Below are 23,486 nucleotides of genomic sequence, written 5' to 3' on the forward strand. Positions count from 1 at the left end.
CGCAGGTATGAGACACAGAGAGAGCTTGCGGGTCGCCTATGGGAGAGGCAGAAAGCGCTGGGGCCAGATGGTCAAGTAGAGGCGCCGACCGATAGTTGCAAGTCACACCCGGCCGCCATTTTAAGGTCAGGCAGGCGTGGGAAGACAGATTGTAACCGGGGCCGCCCCCGGTGTTTTGCCGCTACAGAAGCCCCCGGAGACTATCCTCAACTAGAGGCAGCCCCTGCGTCCCTCAGATTTCGCCCGTCAAGCGTATCTCCCACAGAGAGTTGAGGTCATCGGCGCTCTCATCAGGGCTCCGGCCGCCATTTTGCCCGCGGCCGTCCTATCCTCGCGTCTCCTCACAGATCCAGCCGCTACAGGTTGTGTGCTTTATGTTCTATTTTATTATTACTATATGTGCTATGTGCTAATTATTATTCCTACAAGTGCTAATTCTACCAAGTATTAAGTCTGAAAGTGCATATTCCTGACAGTGGTCCAGGTGGCCCTGTCTTGTAAATATCCCCTGTAAATTCTGCCCGTGCCTGTTGGCACATTGTAAAGTGTGTGTTCTTATCTAAGGTGTTTTTGCAATACAAAGGCTATTTTTTACATATACCTTGTGTGGAGTTCCTTTTGTGGGGGGCCTGGGATGTTGTTGCTGGTGGGTGCGTGCGTAAATACTTAACTTACATTGCCTCCGGGGTAAGCCTTACTGCTCGTGTCACGCTACCAAGGGGGTGAGCAGGGGTTTTCTTGGCGTGTAACTTCCTTGCCCTGACTGGCAATGGTGGTCTCTGACTGACTTTGGCGCAAGCCCTGGCCAGCCAGGGATCCCATTTCTAACAGAAGGCAAAGACAGATACCTTCCACCAGCCAATACCCCATATAGGGCAAGGGTTAACCACTGGCAAGGAGGGGGGGGGGGTCCTCTTGGCAAAACAGACAGTTAGAGGACTTGAAAACAAAAACAACCCAGCCTTATGGCTATACCGACAATATAGAGGCACCAATCTGCCTCTGATAAAAAACTTGCTATAAAGGAAGACCGCAACCGAGAAGAAAAAAGTCAGCGAGTCAGTGGCGCGGGATAATTATAGTAGCCCTGACAGAAGCCGGGAGACCGCAGAGTCCGCGTGGGGCTCAAAAAGGTCTATTCCGTCAAATGGCATGTCCTGGAGGCTGTCCCGGATATTATCAGGGAAGCGGCTGTCAAGCATCCAGGCATGACGGCGCAAAGCCACCGACCTTGCAAGAGCACGGCCCACAGAGTCTGTGGCATCCAGGGAGGAGCGCATATTAAAATGAGCCATTTCCTTTCTGTGAAGGACGAGACGGAGGAACTCCGAGCGCAATTTCCCCAGAAGAGAAGGAAGCAAGGTAGCCACGGAGTCCCAGAATGCGGAGGACGCACATGCAAACACGCATGTAGTGTTTAAAGGGCAGATGGCAGCGCTAGAAGAAGCAAAAAGCTGTCTGCCACATGCGTCCAGCCACTGGAATTCCCGGGTGGGAGAAAACAAAGGCAAAGAAGAGGAGTCTTGTAAAGCAAAATCCGCCTGAATTTCCAGGCCCTGAGCAGCAGGATGGAGGAACAGATAGAGTGGATCCCCCTCGGTGTCGTCGACCCTGCCCCGCCGTCCGCGCAGGAAGCCGCAGAGGGCTAAGCGCTGACTGACGAGGAGAACCCGGCGTCGTCGGCATCGCCGACGACACTTCCGCCGTTGGCGCCGGAAGCCGCACAGGGCTATGCATTGACTGGCGGAGTGTGCTAGAGCAATCAGGACAGTCCGGGCCGTGGCCCAACGTCGTCGCCTCCGGAGTCGGTGAACACAACCCTGGCAGGGGAAGGATCCGTCGACGAGGGCCCGGCCTGAGTACCCTCCACCTCTGTGGGGCCCGAAGGTGCGCCAGGGAGGGCGGGGAACTCGAAGTAGGCCTGAAGAACCCGGGAGTAGGACTCCATTTGGGCGCACATCACTCCAACTCCTGGGAAAGGAGGATAAGGAGGAGGTGACCTCCGGGCGCCCTTACCTGACCACGTACGAGAGGAGTGGGCGCCAGCAGGACGCCTACGAGAGGTGGACCTCAGTGGATGCTTGTGGCTCCGCTTACCTTTTTTTTGGGCGCGAGTTGCGGGAGCGGCCTCGGAAGCAAGCCCCTTTGGAGAGGGAGAGCAGCGACGAGAAGAAATTGGCCCGGAAAGTCACGCGGCCAACAGCTTCATACTGCGTTCCCAAAGGGATTTCGGCTTCATCTGTTGACAGTCGCCGCATTGCTTGGAATAATGGTGCACACCAAGGCACCACATGCAAATAAGGTGCGGGTCAGTGCCAGACATCTGACGCGCACAGGCCTCACAGGCTTTGAACCTAGAGGGCATTGCACACTGTTGAGGTACGACACCAACGGTGCCGAGAAGGCCCAAAAGTAGGCCAGGAACTGCTGGTTTCCCGGATCCGCGCTGTGACGCGGAAAAGAAGAAAACAACGTCAGGGCGGACCCCCCACCCCCAATCTGAAACGGGGCTGCTGCGTAACATGTTCCATACCAGTCTGACACTTGGGGATATTGTAAGTTAATGAATCTGCTGCTAGACGTCTCTATCAGATAATCATCTTCCCAAACTATTCCAGTCTCTTGGATTCCCTATCCGAGGGTGCGGTAGGGAAGGCGCTTTGGGACGTGGAGGCTTGGACAACCAAGCTCTCAAGGGTGGGGTGTTGGGCGAGGAAAAAGGGGTCGCCGGGGCCGGGGATGGCGTTGGGCCACGTTCCTATCCTCAGGAGCGCCTGTGTTGGGCCTGGACCAGGTGCCCAAAAGAACATCAGAAAGTGCCTCATTAAAAGGCAGCAGTGGCTCCGCAGAGGTAGCCGCCAGCTGAAGCACTTCTGTCAGGCGGTTAGTCCTGACAGCCACTGTAGGGAGTTGGAGGTGGAGGTGGATTGCATCGGCCACCCTACCCAACACCACTGCATAACTTGCACCCTCCTCCGTAGCCTCGGTAGGAGGAGTGAGCATGCCAATGTCAGGAGAGGTGTCAAGACCACTGGCATCCCCCAGTTCCTCTGCACAGTCCGGGTCATACTCACACTGAGCTGTGTGAGGGTCCTCAGACCACTCCCTTCCTCCTAAGGCCGACGAACAGGCCTAAAATAAGGAGGCTGGACATAAGGATAGAAATCCCCATCGGTGTTGAGCGACGCCGTACCGGATCTGAGTCCACATCGGGGCTGAGACTGGAGGCGACGTCGGAGGTGGTGCAGGTGGGGTCTACGTCGGTGGATGTGTCACGAGGTCAACCAGCGTCGACCGGGATCCAGGCCTGGATCTTTGGGGGGCTGCGGTGCCGGGGCCGAATCCGATAACGATGCCAGAGCTGCCGACAGTAAAGGGGGAGGACACCCCAGTCGGGCCTGTGGGCCCGACTGCCCAAAGAGGCGAGCCATGGCAACCAGAAATTCCTGCAGTTGGGCCGTAGTCGCCGACTGACACGGGAAGGGTGGGTAGGCCGACGGAGACACCGTAGGCTCTGCCGGAGCCGCGGGGGAGGCACCACATGGAGTAGTATTACTGGATAGAAACTGCGGCGCATGTAATCATATGGCAGTCATGATTTAGTCATTGTAATCATCATGGGCACATTTGTTGAACCATTATTTTTCACTTTTAGATTAATTAGTTCCGGCTGCTGAGTTTAGTAACTTCCACAGATAGGTCTGTTTTGGTGTGTATAATGGAGGTGTATGAAGCCACATTAGTATTTTGTTAGGACTGAATTTGCTCTTGTGTTATGTAATTTCTAGAGACCCCTGATGAAGTGTCATCTTCGACCCGAAATGCATTGGGCATTGATAAAGTGTTTGGATTTCATTATACAAATGAAGAATGATTCAATGTAAAGAAATGAAAAAATATCAATAAATTGCTGATGTAATCAGAAGAAAACTTCACCAAAGTGTCATTTGTGATTAGAAGGTCACATAACATTTCTGATGAGAAACTAGCAAGATTCAAAGATAAAGTACACTCATCAAACAGGGATTAGTTTTCCAAACCTGATACTTGGGATACAATACGTTTTGCAGCACTGACACAGTGCCAACGATGGAGTAGCACAAACTTTAACCATGGGAGAAAAGATAGGAGAAAAATTGAATTGATAACACAGTACTACTTATTTAGTAGACCCCACCTGAAACTCATGAGTGGTGGGGGTTTATCAGCTCCAATCTTGTCTACTGCCCATTGGTTTGGGGCAGTAGGGGTACTCTTTAAAAAAACAAAAACAATTCCATGGATTGTGTTTAAGAACAGAGCTCTTAACACCATGAGAACCAACTAGAATCAAGACAACAGAGAAGGCCCCAGCTGGTATGCTTGCAATCACTTTGTGGGTAAAGGAGACCGAGAATGCTGCCAGCTAGCTTGGTACCATATTTGACATTGTGAACATGGCATTTAGGCAGAAGTGAGCGGCCTCAGCTTTTTTCAATAAAACCTCCCTGCATCTGGGTAAGAGGAGAAGGTGGAGAGAGCAGGTACAAAAAAACAATCTCCAACCTGAGGGCAAGGCTGGGCTATACAACTCCTGCTTCTTAGGCAAAGTGAGAGAGAGAGACATATTCACACTATACACTTTGGTTGAGTTGGTATAGGAGAGATGCAAAACAAAATACTGCTAACTCTTAGGCAAGGGGAGCAGGACCCTGTAGACCCCCCCCCGTCCTGGCCGAGAGGTGTAGCAGGAGCTAACACATCCTGCCTTTGGTCAAGATAGGGTTTGGGGGATGGTAAGAATCAAATACTGGCATGTAGGTCACTTTACCATGTCCTTAACCTCCCGTGGGCAAGGTGGCTGGGCGGAGTCGCGTGGTGTCGCCCCGCACCCGTCGCGCAAGGATGCTGTGGCAAAAAGTTTCCGGATCCAGTCTCCCGTCTGGGGATAATTCTATGTGAAGGAATCTGCGGCTAGTAGTCTTTATCAGATCCTGGGGTAAAGCAGGGGTGTATTTCCCTTGTTTAGCCTTTAAATCCAAGAACCCCAGAAGGCCTTTTTCATTTTTTTTCTCTCTCTCTCCAGATGCTCCCAGAGACTGGGGAGACGCATCTGAGAGGATGTACCTGAGCGAGTTGCTCCAAAGCACATCTACTTCTGCACAAATAATGAATTAAGCAATGTGCTGCAATTTAGCCAAGCTGAAATCTCTAAGACAGCATCCTCCGTAACACATTGTGGGATTTTCGAGCACATTACAGCTTTTTGAAAAATAGGCATTGCGGTTGCTCATTTTTAAAGAGAGTGGCAATGTCTGCAACCAATAAATGAAATATACATAACCCACACATGCCTAAGGGTGACTACGATTTTTGCTTATGCTTTCCAAACTGCTCAGCGAAAAACACCAAGACCTGTTATACATAGAGCTATATCCTGGCAGGATTGTGTGAAGGAAATGTTAATGACAATATATAAAGATACTTTCTAAGGAATTAACACATGCTCTGTCTTGCTTCGTGGACATATAAATTGCTTAAGAGAATGCAATGATTTATTTAAAAAAAACAAATCTAACCAAAATAATGTGACATGCCTACCTGCCGCCTTTTGTTTTGGATTTGGGTGGCCTGCCTCTTCTCTTAACAGCCGGCTCATCGGAAACCTCTGTTTCCTGAATGAGTATATCCTACAGAAGAAAAAATAAAATAATTAATTCAACATAATTCAAGTCAATGAAAAACAGAAAATATCATGTGTGTGCAAAAAGGTTATGCATGTGTAACATTGTTTATATCATTAATCACTTCTACAATTCATTTTACATTCTAATACTTTGTGGAAAAGGATTCAGAGAAAACAAGATATTTATCCACAGGTTTAACGTCATACACGGTGCCATTTGAGCATCGGTCCCATAATGAGAGACTTCCCATAATACGTACAGAAGCGCTATCTTCGAACCAATTTAAGATCAATCAAATAAAACAAGCCCTTCTGATGCGCGGACAGTAACTGGCGGGTGTGAGAAGTTGGCCTGATATATGATGTTCACTAGTTCTAGTGACCACCTTGTATCAGTCCAAACAACCCTTATGGTGATTGGTTGTAAGTCAACCTTATAGACCAGCTATCCTAGTGGTAGCGTGGACAAAGCAGTCTTAGGCTAAACTCTTTTGGCATGTGAAGCCAGCTGTATTACCATATGTAACCCCCTTGAACACCAAGTGAAAGGACACCACACAGAATATATATTCAGAAAGAAACAGGTTAGTATTAGATTCCTTACCTTAGAATAGATACCCTAGCAATACCAACCCCAGTGGTGGGTCTGCGAACCAATGATCACACCAGAAAGTCCTGGAGAATGGAACGTCCGAAAAAGCCATCTCTCCGGACTTGGCTGTCCAGGCAGTAGTGTCTTGCGAACGTGTGCAGCGAGGCCCACGTAGCTGCCTGACAGATGTCCTGCAAGGGGACTCTCCGAACCAGGGCAGTAGTAGCGGCCGTGGCCCGAGTGGAATGGGCACATAGCCCCACAGGAGGCTTCTTTTTAGCCAGAGAGTAACATACCTTGATGCACAAGACGACCCATCGAGAAATGGTCCGCTTGTGCACCACCCGTCCCTTCTTAGCGCCCACGTAACCAACAAAGAGTTTGTCATCCACCAGGAACTGGCGTGTGTGATCCAGATTATATGAGAGCGCACGTTTTGGGTCCAGACGGTGGAGCCTCTCATTCTCTTTCGAGGGGTGCGGAGGCGGAAAGAAGGTGGGCAAGGTGATGGACTGCCCAATGTGGAAGGCTGTGACCACCTTGGGCAGGAAAGAGGGTCGCGTCCGCAACACAACTTTGTCCGGATGGACAGAAAGGAAAGGAGGTTGAGAAGAAAGAGCCTGGAGCTCACTTACTCTCCTGGCAGCGGTGATGGCAACCAGGAATGCAGTCTTAAGAGTAAGGAGACGAAGAGGACAGTTATGAAGTGGCTCGAAGGGAGCACACATCAGAAAAGTTAGAACCAGGTTCAAGTCCCACTGAGGCATCACAAAAGGAACAGGAGGAAACATATGAGTGATGCCCTTCAAAAACCTATTTACAACTGGGGACTTGAACAACGAGGGCCGATCAGGGAGCCTTGAGAAGGCGGAAATGGCAGAGAGGTAGCCCTTTAGAGTGCCTAGAGCAGAGACCTGCTGGGCAAGAGAAAGAAGAAAGAGGAGAACCTCAGAAAGGGGGGCAGAAAGCGGATCCACAGCCTTTGCTGTGCATCATGCCACAAATGTGTTCCACCTGCAGGCGTATACCGATTTTGTGGAGGGACGCCTGGCTGCCACATCACAGACTTCAGGAGGCAAGTCAAATGGCCTCAACGAACAAGTTACTTACCTTCGGTAACGATATATCTGTAAGAAACATTAGTTAGTGTTAGATTCCTTACCTTAGAATATCCCCAGGCGTCAGTCTGGATCCGGAAACTTTTGCGTAGCAGTACCCCTGCGCGTCGGTAGGCGTCGTCTGCAGGCGTCCCCTGCGGCTCCGCGTCCGTCGTTGGCGTCGTGATGACGTCGCTGGAGTATATAGACGCCGCCTCCGCGCGCTGACGTCAGTTCTTTGCACACAGCATTTCCGCGCCAGGAGACGCAGAGCCATGAGAGAACCAACACTGGTGCCATGTAAAAACTAGGGCCCTGAAAGGGATGTCCTTAACCCTAGGTATCAGTTCGCAGAACGGGGAGGATGGGTGGGTTCGGTAAGGAATCTAACACTAACTAATGTTTCTTACAGATATATCGTTACCGAAGGTAAGTAACTTGTTCATCTGAAAGAAACACGTTAGTGTTAGATTCCTTACCTTAGAATACATACCCCAGCAATACCAACCCCGGTGGTGGGTCTGCGAACCAATACAATACTACACCAGAAAGTCCTGGAGGACAGAACGGCCAAAGAAGCCATCCCTCCGGACTTGACTGTCCAGGCAGTAGTGCCTCGCAAAGGTGTGCAGCGAGGCCCACGTAGCCGCTTGGCAAATGTCCTGCAAGGGGACTCCCCGGCCCAGGGCAGTGGTAGCCGCCGTGGCCCGAGTGGAATGGGCCCTCAGCCCAACAGGAGGCTCCTTCCGAGCCAAAGAGTAGCACGCTTTGATGCAGAGGACGACCCATCGAGAGATGGTTCGTTTACAGACCGCCCGTCCCTTCTTCGCACCCACGTAGCCAACAAACAGTTGGTCATCCACCCGGAACTGGCGTGTGCGATCCATGTAAAATGAAAGCGCACGTTTTGGGTCCAGACGATGGAGCCGCTCTTCATCCTTTGAAGGATGCGGAGGCGGGAAGAAGGAAGGGAGGGTGATGGACTGCCCGATGTGAAAGGCCGAAACAACCTTGGGCAGGAAAGAAGGTCTAGTCCTCAGAACCACCTTGTCGGGATGAATGGACAGGAAAGGAGGTTGGACAGAAAGAGCCTGGAGCTCACTCACTCTCCTGGCAGAGGTGATGGCAACCAGGAAAGCCGTCTTTAAAGTCAGGAGACGGAGAGGGCAAGAATGAAGGGGCTCAAAGGGAGCACACATCAGAAAAGTTAGAACCAGGTTCAAATCCCACTGAGGCATCACAAACGGAACAGGCGGAAACATGTGAGTGATGCCTTTCAAGAATCGAGTTACAATCGGGGATTTGAACAAAGAAGGCTGATCAGGAAGCCTTAAAAAGGCTGAAAGGGCAGAAAGGTAGCCCTTGATAGTGCCCAGAGCAGAGCCCTGCTGGGCAAGAGAAAGAAGAAACAGAAGAACCTCCGAAAGAGGGGCAGAAAGAGGATCCACAGCCTTTGCTGTGCACCATGCCACAAATCTGTTCCACCGACAGGCGTATACCGACTTAGTGGAGGGACGCCTGGCTGCCAGAATAACATCACAGACTTCAGGAGGCAAGTCAAATGGCCTCAACTGCCGCCGCTCAATCTCCAAGCATGGAGGTGGAGACTGGACAGGTTCGGGTGGAGGACCGTCCCCTGCTGCTGCGACAGAAGGTCCTCCTGAAGGGGCAGGCGGATCGGGGGACCGACTGACATGCTGAGTAGCTCGGGATACCAATACCTTCGAGCCCAGTCCGGAGCCACAAGGATAACTTGGGCCCGGTCGCACCTGATCTTCTTCAGCACTCTGGGCAGAAGTGGTATAGGCGGAAAGGCGTATAACAGACCGCAACTCCACGCGCGCCGAAAGGCGTCGCCGTGCGAGTGCCGTCTTGGAAACTCCAACGCGCAGAACTGATGACATTGCGCGTTCTCTTCTGTGGCGAATAGATCTAACCAAGGCTCTCCCCATTGCCGAAAGATGCCTTGCGCCACGTCCGAGTTCAGACGCCATTCGTGATCCATCGAGCACCGACGGCTGAGTTCGTCCGCCCTGGCGTTCAGAGAACCTGCCAGGTGTTGAACCGTCAGAGTCACGCCCTGACGTTCCAGCCATTGCCAGAGGCGCAGAGCCTCCTGGCAAAGGGTCCACGACCCCACTCCGCCCTGTTTGTTGCAGTACCACATGGCGGTGGTGTTGTCGGTGAACACCTGCACCACACTCCCGTTGACAAAGGGGAGGAATGCCTTCAGTGCCAGACGAATCGCCCGCAGCTCCAACAGGTTGACATGGAGCCGGGACTCCGCCGGAGACCAGATGCCTCTGATCTCTGCCTCTCCCAAGTGGCCACCCCAGCCCTGGAGGGACGCGTCCGTCACGACAACGTGCTCCGGTTGGGGAAGGGAGAGGGACTTTCCCCTGACCCAATCGCGGTCCGTAAGCCACCACTGCAGTTTTCTAGCAGTGCCCTCCGAGATCAAGACGTGGTCGGACAAGTTGCCCTGATGCTGGGCCCACTGAAACTTCAGGTCCCACTGCAGAGCCCGCATCCGCCACCGGGCGTGATGCACCAGAAAGATGCAGGAAGCCATCAGTCCCAGCAGCCGCAGCGTCAACCTGACCGAAACTCGGGATAGCGGCTGAAAGATGGGAATCAAAGCCTGAATATCCTGAACCCGCCGTTCCGGAGGATAAACCCGAAACTGCGCCGAGTCCAGAACCGCTCCGATGAAAAGGAGCTTTTGAGAGGGACACAGGTGTGATTTCGGCACATTGATGGAGAACCCCAGGTCGTGCAAGAGGTCTGCCGTCATCTGAAGGTGGTGGACGACTGTCTGGGGCGAGCCCGCCTTCAACAACCAGTCGTCTAGGTAGGGGAAGACTGAAACCCCTAACCTGCGCAGATGGGCTGCGACCACCGCCATCACCTTTGTGAACACCCGTGGGGCGCTGGTAAGGCCGAAGGGAAGCACGATAAACTGAAAGTGCTCCATGCCTACCGTGAACCGCAGGTAACGCCGGTGGGCCGGCAGGACGGGGATGTGAAAATAGGCGTCCTGCAAGTCCAACGCTACCATCCAGTCTTGTGGGTCTAGAGCAGCCAAGACCTGAGCTAACGTCAACATCTTGAACTTCTCCTTCCGGAGGAAGCCGTTGACGTTCCTTAGATCCAAGATAGGACGTAGGCCCCCCTTGTCCTTCTTGGGCACCAGAAAGTAGTGGGAATAACAACCACGCCCTACTTCTGGCCCAGGAATGCGCTCGATGGCCCCCTTGGCCAAGAGGGCCGTAACTTCCTCCTGCAGAAGTGTCAAGTGGTCCCCCGACACACGGTGGTTCTGCGGTGGCATGGCTGGAGGAGAAGTCTCGAAGGGGAGGGAGTAGCCCCTTCGGACAATTTGCAGCACCCACCTGTCCGAAGTGATCGTGCGCCAGTGAGCGTGGTGATGGCGAACCCTGCCACCCACTGGCGTCACATGGGGCCGAAAGCAAGGACTAGGAGGATTTTGGGGTAGATGCTGCGGGGGAGGGTGTGGTCTGACCCCGCCGTTGTCCCCGACCGCCACCACGGCGGTTTCCACGGCCGCCACCGCGTTGAAAGGATTGTTGCGGCGCGTGGCTGGCAGCACGTGTGGGGGCGCCCCTTCCTTGGCCACGAAAGGGGCGAAACGAACCCGGTTGCTGACGCTGGGTCGAGAGACCCAAGGACTTGGCCGTGACCCTGGAGTCCTTGAAGCGTTCCAGCGCGTGGTCCGCCTTGTCACCGAACAGGTGACAGCCATCAAACGGCATGTCCATCAATGTACTCTGGACATCAGCCGAAAAATTGGCGGATCTCAGCCAGGCGTGGCGACGAATCGCCACCGTCGTTGACATAGCTCTGCCTAGCGAGTCGGTCGTATCAAGACCACACCGTATCGAATATTTCGCTGCATCTCGGCCCTCAGCCACAGCCTGACCGAGTTTTGCCCGCACCTCCATGGGGCATTCTGGCAGCAGTTCCGCGACCGTATCCCACACAGAGTGGGTGTAGCGGCCCAAGAGGCAGGCGGTGTTGCAAGACCGCAGGCCCAAACTAATGGACGAGAAGACCTTCTTGCCAAATTGGTCATACCTCTTGGATTCCCGGTCGGGTGGGGCCGACGGGAATGCGGACTGGGAGGTCGAGGCCTGGATCACCAGACTCTCAGGAGTGGGGTGGGTAGACAGGAACTTGGGGTCGTCCGGACAAGGACGGTGGCGCCTGGCCACGTTCCGATCGACAGGCGCACCTGAAGCGGGCCTGGACCACGTGCCCAACAGAACGTCCGACAAGGCTTCATTAAACGGCAGCAGTGGCTCCTGTGGGCATGACTGCGGTTTGAAGACCTCGGTGAGGATGTTAGGCCTCACGGCCGCGACGGGGAGCTCAAGGTGTAAGGCCTTGGCAGCCCTCATCAGCACCACGGAATAAGCAGCTCCCTCCACCGATGCCACGGAAGGAGGAGAGATCAGACCAGGGTTAGGAGAGTCGTCCAGACCACTGGCATCCCCCAAGTCACCTGTCCAGTCCGGGTCATACTGGCACTCGCGTGACAGAGGGTCCTCGGACCCCTCCCAACCTTCACCGAACTCTTCATCTTCTCCGTATTCGGAGTCAACGATGTAGACCGGCTCCTCGGGGTTCATGGGCCCCATCGGCGCCGGTACCGGCGTCGAGCGACGCCCGTCCGGCCCCGCGTCCGGCGTCGGTGAAGGTAAGGGGCCGGCGCCGCCCGGAGCCGGCGCCGGAGCCCCAGTGCCGCCCGAAGCCGGCACCGAGGAACCGGCGTCGCGCGGAGGCGGAGCCGTGGGCAACCCCGATGGAATCGGCGCCGGGTTGGATGGGCGTCCATCCGGCGTCGACCCCGAAGGCCCTAGCGGCGCCGGGATCGGCGCCGCTGGCGGCGCCGGAATCGGAGCATCCGACGGCGTCGAGGTAGGGTCAGCAGAACAGCTAGGGCCCCCGGACGGGTTCACTGGGCCCGCAGGCGCCGTGGAACCCGCCGGAGGAGACAGGGCCCTCATGGCCATGAGGAACGCCTCTATCTCCTCAGGCGTCGCACCGTGCCCAGGGACCTGAGGGTATGGGGCAGGCCGCGCCGGCGACTCTCGCGGAGCCGCGGGGTTGGGGTCACCCGAACCCCCGGCCGCATCGCGCGAGCGTCGGGGGGAGTCGGGGGTACGATGACGACGCCCCGACTTCTTGTGTTTCTTACCTGACGAGGATGACGAGTGGTGTCGACTTCCGGAACGCTCGGCGCGGCCCCGCGACCGCTCCCTCGAACGCTCTCTCGACCTCCGGCCGGACCGGGACCGCTCCCGGTCCCGACGTGGGGCCGACACCCGGAGCTCCAGTAGCTTGCGGGACCGCTCCCGTCTAGCTTTGCTGGTGAGGGCCCGGCAGTCGACGCAGGAGTCCACGTCGTGGTCGGGGCCCAGACACCGGAGACAGATTGGGTGATGGTCTGTGACCGACATCGTGCGCTCACAGTCATCACAGTGCTTGAACCCAGGCATCCTAACAGGCACAAAGTGACAATAGTCGAAAAACTTGGTCAAAGACCGGAGTACTGCTCTTCAGATCTGCGTCCACTGGCGCGGAAAAAAGAAGAACTGACGTCAGCGCGCGGAGGCGGCGTCTATATACTCCAGCGACGTCATCACGGCGCACGACGCCAACGACGGACGCGGAGCCGCAGGGGACGCCTGCAGACGACGCCTACCGACGCGCAGGGGTACTGCTACGCAAAAGTTTCCGGATCCAGACTGACGCCTGGGGATATTCTAAGGTAAGGAATCTAACACTAACGTGTTTCTTTCAGATTGTCGCCGCTTAATCTCCACGCATTGAGGTGGAGGACCGTCCCCTGCTGCTGCGACAGAAGGTCCTCCTGAAGAGTAAGACGAATCGGGGGATCGAATGGCATGGTGAGTAGATCAGGGTACCAGTATCTTCGTGCCCAGTCCGGAGCCACAAGTATTACTTGGGCCCGGTCGCGCCTGATCTTCTTCAGCACTCTAGGCAGAAGTTTTATAGGTGGAAAGGCGTACAACAGACCAAAACTCCACTCGCGACGAAAAGCGTCTCCGAGCGAGCACCGCCATGGAAATTCCAACGTGCAGAACTGATGACATTGCACGTTCTCTTCTGTGGCAAATAGATCTAACCAAGGCTCTCCCCACTGCTAAAAGAGGCCTTGCGCCACGTCCGAGTTCAGACGCCATTCGTGATCCATCATGCAGAACCTGCTGAGTCCGTCCGCCCTGGTGTTCAGGGAACCTTCCAGGTGTTGAACCACCAGGGTGACGCCCGGATGTTCCAGCCACTGCCAGAGGCGCAGGGCCTCCTGGCATAGGGTCCACGACCCCACCCCACCCTGTTTGTTGCAGTACCACCTGCACTACACTCCCCAGGACAGAGGGCAGGAATGCAGTCAGTGCAAGCTGGATCGCCCGCAGCTCCAGAAGGTTGATGTGGAGCCGGGACTCAGCCGGAGACCAGAAGCCTCTGATCTCTGCCTCTCCCATGTGCCCCCCCCCAGCCCTGGAGGGACGCAACTACATGCTCCGTTTGGGGTAGGGAGAGGGATCTGCCGCTGACGCAATCGCAGTCCGTGAGCCACTACTGCAACTGTCTTGCAGTGCCCTCCGATATCAAGACATGGGCGGACAAGTTGCCCTGATGCTGGGCCCACTGAAACTTCAGGTCCCACTGCAGAGCCCGCATTCGCCACCTGGCGTGATGCACCAGTAGGATGCAGGAGGCCATCAGCCCCAGAAGCTGCAGCGTCAATCTGACCGAGACTCGGGATAACGGCTATCGGAATATGAGCCTGAATATCCCGAACCAGCTGTTCAGGAGGATAAACCCGAAACTGCGCCGAGTCTAGAACCGCTCCGATCTGTGGGACACAGGTGTGACTTTGGCACATTGATGGAGAACCCCAGCAGGTGCAGGAGGTAGGCTGTTGTCTGGAGGTGGCTGTCTGGGGCGAGCCCGCCTTCAACAACCAGTCGTCGAGGTAGGGGAAGACTGAAACCCCTAAACTGGGCAGATGAGCTGCGACCACAGCCATCACATTCATGAACAACCGTGGGGCGCTGGTAAGGCCGGAGGAGAGCACGGTAAACTGAAAGTGCTTGTGGCCTACAGTGAACCGCAGATAGCGCCGGTGCGCCGGCAGGACTGGGGTGTGAAAATATGCGTCCTGCAAGTCCAAACGCTACCATCCAGTCTCCCGAGCCCAGGGTAGCTAAGACCTGAGCCAAAGTCAGCATGTTGAACTTCTCCTTCCGGAGGAAGCCGTTGACGTTCCTTAGGTCCAAGATAGGGCGTAGAACCCCTTTGCCCTTCTTGGGAACCAGAAAGTAGTGGGAGTAACAACCACGTCCTACTTCTGGCCCAGGAACGCACTTGATTGCCCCCTCGGCCAAGAGGGCCGAAACTTCCTCTTGCAGAAGTTGCAAGTGATCCCCCGACACGCGGTGGTACTGCGGTGGCATGGCTGGAGGGGTCGCCTCGAAGGAGAGGACGTAGCCCCTTCGGACGATTTGCAGCACCCACCTGTCCGATGTGATGGTGCGCCAGTGGAGGAGGTGATGGCGAACCCTGCCCCCCACTGGCGTTAAATGGCCTGAAAGCTCGGACTAGGAAGGCTTTGAGGCGGATGCTGCGGGGGTAGATGTGGACTGGCCGCGCCGTTGTCCCCTGTTACCGCCGCAACGGTAACCACGCCCGCCACTACGCTGAATGTTAGTCTGCGGCCCGTGGCTGGCAGGACGTGTGGGAGCACCCCTTCCGTGGCCACGAAAGGAGCGCTGGGCAGAAGATAGCTGGCGCGGGCCGACAGGCCCAACGACTTGGCCGTAGCCCTGGAGTCCTTAAAGCTTTCCAGCGCATGATCTGCCTTGCCACCGAAGAGGTGGCTGCCATCGAACGGCATGTCTATAAGGGTGTTTAGGAAATCGGCCGAAAAGTTGGCGGACCTCAGCCAGGCGTGGCGGTGAACCGCCACAGACGTGGAAATCGCTCTTCCTAGCGAGTCCGTGGTATCCAGTCCACATCTTATAGAGTACCGCGCTGCGTCCCTTCCCTACGCGAGGGCTTGAGCGAGTTTCGCCCAGGCTCCCTCCGGGCACTCCGGCAGCACGGTCGCAACCGTATCCCACAGAGAGTGGGTGTAATGGGCCAAGAGCCACGTGGTGCTGACCGACCGCAACCCCAAACTAAGGGAGGAGAACATCTTTCCGAATTGTTCATTCCTTTTGGATTCCCGATCTGGTGGTGCAGTCGGGAATGCGGATTGGGAAGTAGAGGCCTGGATAACCAGGCTCTCGGGGGTGGGGTGGATAGACATGAAACTAGGGTCGCTCGGGGCTGGGCGGTGGCCCCTAGCGACGTTCCTATCTACAGGAGGACCTGTAGTGGGCATGGACCAAGAGCCCAACAGGACGTCCGTGAGAGCCTCATTAAACGGCAGTAGAGGCTCTGGGGAGCTTACCTGCGGTTTAAGGACCTCGGTGAGGATGTTAGACCTCACCGTTGCAACGGTGGGGAGCTCAAGAGCCAAGGCCTTGGCTGCCCTCATCAGCACCACACTATAAGCAGCCCCCTTCTCCGTAGCCACGGTAGGAGGGGAGACAAAACCAGTGTCTGGGGAGATGTCCAGGCCACTGGCTTCCCCTAGTTCCTGTGTCCAGTCCTGAAATGACTGGCACCAACGTGCCAGGGGGTCCTCAGACGCCCTCGTCGTCCATGTCATGAAATTCAGGGATAAAGGAAGGAACCAGATCCTCGAAGAAATCCTCTTCCGCTGGCGCTGAATGCGGCGTCGTGTGACGCCGCTCCGATGCCGGATCCGGACCAAGGGGTGGACCAGTGACGGCGGGGATGCAAGGTCGACCAGCGGCAACCCGGATCCGGAACTGGATCCAGTGGGGCCTTGCGGCGCCGGGACCGACGGCGCCGAAGCACCGGCCTGCTTGGGCTCCCAGTCGGGGCCGCTTGGGTCAAAGGTGCAGCGGAACCCGATGGAGGAGAGAGCGACCTCATGGCCATGAGGAAGGCCTCGATCTCCTCCACCTTCGTGTTCTGCCCAGGGACTGGCGGGTATGGAGCAGGCCGCGACGCCTGCGGCAGAGCTGCGCGGGCAGTGTCACCCGAACCTCCGGCCGCATCGAGTGAGCATCGGGGGGAGTCAGAAGAGCGATGTCGCCTCTTCGACTTCTTGTGCCTCTTACCCGAGGACTTGGAGCCCGACGAGTGGTGTCGACTCGCCGAGCTGTGATGACTCTGGCCCCACGACCGGTCCCTCGACCTACTTCCGGACCGGGACCTCGAATGGCGCGGGGCCAACTGCCGGAGCTCGAGGCGCTTACGGGACCGCTCCCGCCTAGCCTTCGACGCCAAGGCCGGACAGTCGGGGAACGACTTGTCATCGTGGTCGGGCCCAGGCAATGTAGGCACCGGCGATGGGGGTCGGTAACCGACATCAGTCGGCACAGTGCTTGAACCCGGGCATCCCTACCGGCAAGGATGGAGTCGTTCGACTCGAAACGGATCCAAAAAGGATCGAAAAAGCTTAGTCAAAAAGTGACTAAAGGGTACCACTTTCTCCGGAACTGACGTCAGCGCGCGTGGGCGTTGTAGGAAGGTGGATACCTGACTATGGTTGCCCCCAACTTTTTGCCTGGTGTTTTGCTGGTTTTCCGACTTAGTTGACCTGGGACCCTGCTATTCAGGGCCCCAGGCCCACTGCTCTCTCTCTAAAATGGATTCCATGTACCTTAGGTACATATCTAATTGGTACTGGGCCACCTTATCAGACCCTGTAACTCAGGGCATAGGTGTACCCAGGGCCTACCAGGGGCTGCAGCATGTATTATGCCACCCCTGGCTGGCCATTTAAATCTGACACAACTGGCTGCACGACAGCTGGGGCAAGGTGGTGTAATCACCCTTTGCTTTAGATATAGTATACCTATATCTAACCCTAAAATGGACACATAGATTCCTATCAGTCACTCCTATGGCAGGCCTTAACAATCCTGAAGGCAGAGTGCTTGGAATCGTGGGAAATGGTGCTCTGGCATGAGATGAGCCCATTTGCAGCTTGCGGAACCAAGTCCTAATAGCTGTTCCATGATAACGCGTACCATATACTCTTAAGTGCATTATAATCCTCGCGGTTATATGCTAACTCTGGTATCGCTTTATCAAAACATGTCGAGTAAGGTGTCATACGAATTGGAATACTAACCCCTCGCCAATTCTGGCGACGGGGTTAGCATTCCACCCTTCTAGAGGGACACGACATGTATGTAACTGTGAAACCCGGTTAAAGTTAACTCAAGCCTCAGCATCACAAAATGGATGCTGCCACCACAGACACAAGTCTGACCTCCTGCTGCTGGGAGTCCTTCCAGCGAGGAGAGCTTGGTTAAAGGGTTTCCTGTCAGGGGTGGTGCTAGCACCATCCCAGACAGGGTTTTGTGTATCCTGGGTAGGCAGGGCTTTAGAGGAAGGTGACTGCAAGTGGCACCCCGGTGCTCACTATGCATAGGCCGGCTAGAACCAGTTCCAGGGGCACACCAGCCCCTGACCTGGGGAAAGTCCGGCATGGGAGAGGGGTGTAACCAACCCCCTCCTGGTCCCACCCATGGGCAGGAATTAGTCGCGTGCCAGCCCCTTTTCCTAGTATAAAGATAGGAGCGGGCCCCCTTCCAAATTAGATCATCTTTGAATCCTGAAACTACTTTCTACGAAAGGGACTCTCGACTTCTTCTCAAAATTTCTCCCTTGTGACTAAGGAGTAGTCACCCTGCACCCGCAGGCACCATCCAAGAACACTGCGGTTTGCTGCACGTCCTTCCTCCGGAATCCGACTGACCAGCACGACGAGACCCGGCTTCCCTGGCACCTCTGACCTCTATCCACATCGTCAGCTCAGCCGAGATCCGTGGGTGCGACGAGACCTCGAGGGACCCGCCATCTTCAAGACTGCACGACTCTTGCCCAGCACGACCGCCGAGGGATCCTCGAGTGAGTGCTTTGGGGTCCGAGAAGCCCCAACCCTGAGCAGCTCCAGCACCGAAGTTCAGCCCTCCAGCACCCACCAGATCTGCGTAGGGCCCTTCTGCTCTTTGCTGCTCACCGCGTTGTCTGGCTACTAGCCCGCTGGCTTGTGGCCTTCCCGACGACGAACAACGACATCAACACTGCTGGTCTGGTTGCTCCAGACTGGCCCTTGCTCCCCTCCAAAAGAGGAGCACCCCGGACCCTCTTGGTCCACTCCAGACGCCATTTTAAGTCCACCACGAGGGCTTGCATTTGCCAAGACTTGTTGCCCCAATCCTGGGTCCAGCGATGTCGACAGCAGATACCATCGTGGGACAGCTCTCACCTCCATCCTGGTCGCCAACAACGCCTCCTAGTCCGTGAGACTGCAGAGCCCAGCGTCGCCCACTCACCTGGTCGAGGTGACTTCAGCCGGTGCCATCCTGGTGCCCATCTAATCACTGGCTAGTGATTCAGAACTTGGTCTCCTCTGCTTACAGGTGTCTTCCATCTCCGATCCAGGCTTGGATCCATCCGAATTTCTTCACTGGTCGCCTGCCAGCAACAACTTCTTTCAGGCTCCTGGTTCGTCCACGAGGGTTTCCGACGACACTTGAACCCTATGCAGCCGCAGCCCCTGGGCTAGGTAAACCGAGTACTCCGGTGCTCCAGCGTAGAACAACTCTCTAAGTGCCTAGATCCACTTTCGTTTTTGACCTACCTAGAACACTAACTTTGCATTTACTAGTATCCATAGACTTTGTCCCGCATCCCGCGTGAGAGTGCACACTCTGCACCAGAGTCCCCTAGGCCTCCTGCTAGTAATCTGAAGGTTCAGTAGTCCAGTCCTAGCGATTCCAAACCCTATGAGATTAGTACTTACCTGCTAGTAATTTCGCATTCCACTTTTAGAGTATATGGTTTTTCGTGTCCCTCGGGCATTTGTGTAAATTGTGCAACTTAAAGTATTTTCGTAAGAGTTTTGTTGTGTGCTTCGTACCCTGTCCTCATAAAGAGTACAGGGCTGTTGTGATCTAAATAAATACACTGTTTATTTTCATAACACTTGTGTGGTGTCCTTTCACTTGGTGTTCAAGGGGTATATGTGATGGTATAACAGCTGGCTTAACACGCCCTCTAGAGTTTAGCCCGAAGACTGCTCGTATCCATGCTACTAGGATAGCTGGTCTATAAGGTTGACTTACAACCAATCATCAATAAGGGTTGTTTGGACTGATACAAAGTGCTCACTAGAATAGTGAACATTATAGATCAGGCCAACTTCTCACAGGCGTCATTTAAGTACTCCGACGTCATTCCGGCGACACCGACGACGGACGTGGAGCCGCAGACGACGCCTACCGACGCGCAGGGGTACTGCTACGCAAAATTTTCCGGATCCAGTCTGACGCATGGGGATATTCTAAGGTAAGAAATCTAATGCTAACCTGTTTCTTTCAGATACCAGTAGCAATATTTAATGCTTGCCATTATCTGCCTCTAGAGAGCAGACTTCAAAATTTCCTATCGGTTAGCAAACCTGCTAAATGTCTTTAAATGGTCTAGTGATGTTTAGAGTCTTACCAATATGGCAATTCAGTGGCCTTTTTATTAGGTCTCGCCTGAGCCAGCCCATGCGCTGTCTGGCAAGACATTTAGTAGCGGCGTCAAAAGTGCTACCTTGCCAGCCACCAGCTTGCTATTACGTGCACAGTGCGCGCGCGCACACCACTCGCTTTTTTTTTATATTTCATTTTTGGGGGCACTGAGCGCGTCATCGCAATCACTTTTGCTTTCACAGTGATCGTGTTACTTTTACTGCCACACGGACAATGCTTGTTTAATGTATTGATGAGTTTACCTTACAAATGAGTCAAAATGCCATTTTAAAGCAAGTGGTACATTGGCTGGTGCATTTAAACAGGAGATTGTTCAAACCGTTAAGTAAATGTTTTGCCCTGCATGTTATAATATGTGAGTACCAAAGGTATAAGAAATAGCTCCGGATTGCAGCCATGTATAGCCCTGACACCCCACGGCAGCCCCCTTTAAAAATGCTGAACACTCTTTCATTGCGTGTGACTTGCAGGTGCCAGGCATTATGGCCAAGCATGAGCCTCACACATGTTCAGAGAGTAAGGTTAAATGTCCTGAGCCAGCCAATGGACACCAATAAATTATTAGTGGGACACGTTCCACAAGCCGTTCTATCCTGGCGCCTGTGATGCAATATTCATACCTGCTCGGTCCAATAGTGGAGTAGCAGAGAAATACTGTAGTTGACTTAACTTTCTTTGACATGCAAGAGTTCCACCATCAGGGGGAGCAGGATATCAAGAAAAAGGCAACGTTTCAACGATGTGCATCGAGAACACTAACCCGCTACTTTGTGGTATGCCAGTCACCTCTTTTCATTCCCTTTCTTTTGCAGACATTCGAGGAGCGCTTCTCTGCAAAGGCCTGCCTGGCATGCAGGAGGAAGCAGCCTGTATAGATGGTATAGATTCATACTCCAAGGAGTAGGAGGAGGCAGGGATAATGAGTGGTGACCAGGCAGCCAGCTGCAGGAACCCTCTCCTTCATATGCGGCACGTGCTCTGGCAGAAAAGAGCCAGACAGTGCATTGGTGTAGTGGGCGGGGATGTAAGCAGCTATCTTGACCACTTAAGTAGCAGAATGCAAGCATGAAGCTGCATCGCGGGATACCCAAAAGTTAATCAGGCAGGGTGCTCCTTCCCGTCCACCACTGTAGACCGCGTCTCGGGCCGCACGTCTTGTTCAGGGAGGAGCGGATCAGTGTCTTCATTACGTGCCCTTTTCACCGCCCTATTGTGTCAGAAACCCTTTTTTTCCTGTCTGCTATTCCCTCCATTTGTTAGTTATGGTCCCTAGCACTGTCCGCTAGACCCGCTAGAACCTCCTTTTGCGTCTGCTCTCTTGTCTGCCGGTAAAGTAATGCTGTTATTGGTGAATCCCCCCTGTTGGGTCACTCTATGGTATTTGGTTGCTCTTTGTTATAAGTTCACTGTTTTCCATAGCTCTTTAACTATCAGGGGCTCTTTTCCTCTCTGTAGAACTTTTTCCTATGAAGGGTCATTAACTCTTCAAGATCCCTTTCCTTTGCTAGAAGTACCCCTCTCGTTAGTGTGATGTTGCCTGTTCGATGCAGCTCATCACCGGTCCAAATGTCCCTCTTATCGTTAATGTGAACTTAACTCCCCTTGGTTCTTTTTCCCATTAGACTACATTAACTTTCCCTTCTCTCCCCTGAGTTACTCAGTTGCATTGAGTCTCTACCCATAAGCTTCTCCCAAATCTTGGGTTCCTTGCTACCTTCAAAGCTATATCTTAGGGCCCATTGGGTCGTTTTACAGGTCCTAGTTTGGCTCTCTACCTTCCTGTGCGGGCTGTTACCATATTATCGGGTCGTTTCCTCCCTTACTTTTTCTTTATTGCCCCAACGTGCTTTCTTCTCAACTCTGTTCAAGCTCTAAACTATTTTATACTCCCTTGATTATTTGTATGCCAGTCATGCCCGATTCTCACCAATGTGCTTTCTTTCTAAAAAATTCCTTTCTCTCTCTCATGGTTTGGGTTACCGAATCATACCCAGGGCCACTTAAATTATGCAGCAGGAGAGGGACAAATTATGCGGCAGGATTTAGTAAATTACGCAGCAACAAAAGGCAGATTATGCTGCATATTTTGTGATAGTATTGCTTCATTAGCACAATCGCATAATTCCAGTGGGCCTGGTCATACCCACTTCTCACCAGTGTGCCTTCTATCCTAAAATTCTTTCTTCTGCAAAGAGCTCCCCGAGATCTCTTGACAACTTTCATTTGTGCAACTCTGAGCCCTTTGCCTGTCCCTAGTTCACTACTTTGCTATCACGGTTCTCTCAGCATCCCAAAATGTTTTCTTTTCCCTCCATGCTTTGTTCCCTTCCTTATTTCACAATGCTGATTTTTCTCAGCTGCTTCCTTGTACAACTTTAGAGCCCGAAAGTGGAGTCCCCACGTCCTTGCAGCTGTTCTTGGGGATGGTCCCTGTCTCAGTTCCTCAAGGTGCTGCAACTGAGTCATTCCTCACTTACTCCTGAATAACACTCTGTGTTGACTTATCCAGCTTTGTACATGTTGGCCTTATTTACACTGTGACCAGCACTGCAGATCAGCATTGGTCAATCTGCAGAGCACGGAACAACGGTGTCTTCTGAGAGGTTGCTTCTGTATTTGTAGGTTTATGTACCGCAGAGTTTTGCATTAGTAAATTGGGTAATTGCTATTGCTCTCTGCCCCACAGTTCCCCGCCTTCGTTTCCAATACTTGACATTTTTTGCTCAGTTCAGTTAAATGTGTCAGGGAGTGCTCAGAGCTATTGTGTCTTATCTGCTACTGTTTGCATGTCTTTTTCAGGAAGAAGTGGTCTCCGTCAGACTTCTTGTGGCTTGAAAAATATGTTTGTAAGCCTTTTTTACTGAGGCGTCATACTAACATGGTTTACTTTAAATTCTTGTGCGCGGCTACTACTGTATTAAGAATATATTTCCATCACAGAGCTAGTAGGGCTAGAATGGCAAATGCAAATGTGGTGTATAGTTTCTAGAGAGTAAGTAGTTGAACGATATATAAAATATCAGTGATAAGCTGAAAACTCCTTTGCAGACTCTGCCACACTTAAGTCCTGACTTATAAATCAAATATGTTTGCTATGATAATAAGTAGAGTTTTGGCATCAAAGGGAAGAATACTGAGCTAATTGAGTGGAGGGTAGTAACTCATATTAACCTACCTCATTAATTAAGATAATTACGTTCATCTTAGTGACACTCTCTGGACCAAAAACCTTTTTTTTGCGATATCATCCTATCCGGAAGCTGCAGCTTCAAAGCCATGAGAAATGCTCTCGGCAACCACCTTGATACCGTGAGAATCATGCATCACCTCTTCATACAATCTAATGCAACAGGAAACACACTCAACCTCGTCCTCCTCAAGCAGATTCACAACAGTAATACCACTGATTGGTCCATCTATGCAGTAAAAATGTATTCTCACCCTAAATTCGCCTC

At 53.5% G+C, this 23,486-nt stretch overlaps 1 protein-coding gene across 3 annotated transcripts in view; it reads right to left on the reverse strand.

Moving 5' to 3' along the window:
- AHCTF1 (AT-hook containing transcription factor 1) overlaps positions 1–23,486 on the reverse strand; it is a 1,100,496-nt gene that overhangs the window by 41,363 nt on the left and 1,035,647 nt on the right. For all 3 annotated transcript variants that reach the window (XM_086927206.1, XM_086927204.1, XM_086927205.1), the window contains one exon: positions 5,581–5,669. In XM_086927206.1, the coding sequence (XP_086783332.1) occupies positions 5,581–5,669 (89 nt within the window). The remainder of the gene's footprint in view (positions 1–5,580; positions 5,670–23,486) is intronic.

This window comes from Lissotriton vulgaris, chromosome 6 (assembly GCF_964263255.1).
Source record: "Lissotriton vulgaris chromosome 6, aLisVul1.2, whole genome shotgun sequence".
Lineage (NCBI taxonomy): Eukaryota > Metazoa > Chordata > Amphibia > Caudata > Salamandridae > Lissotriton > Lissotriton vulgaris.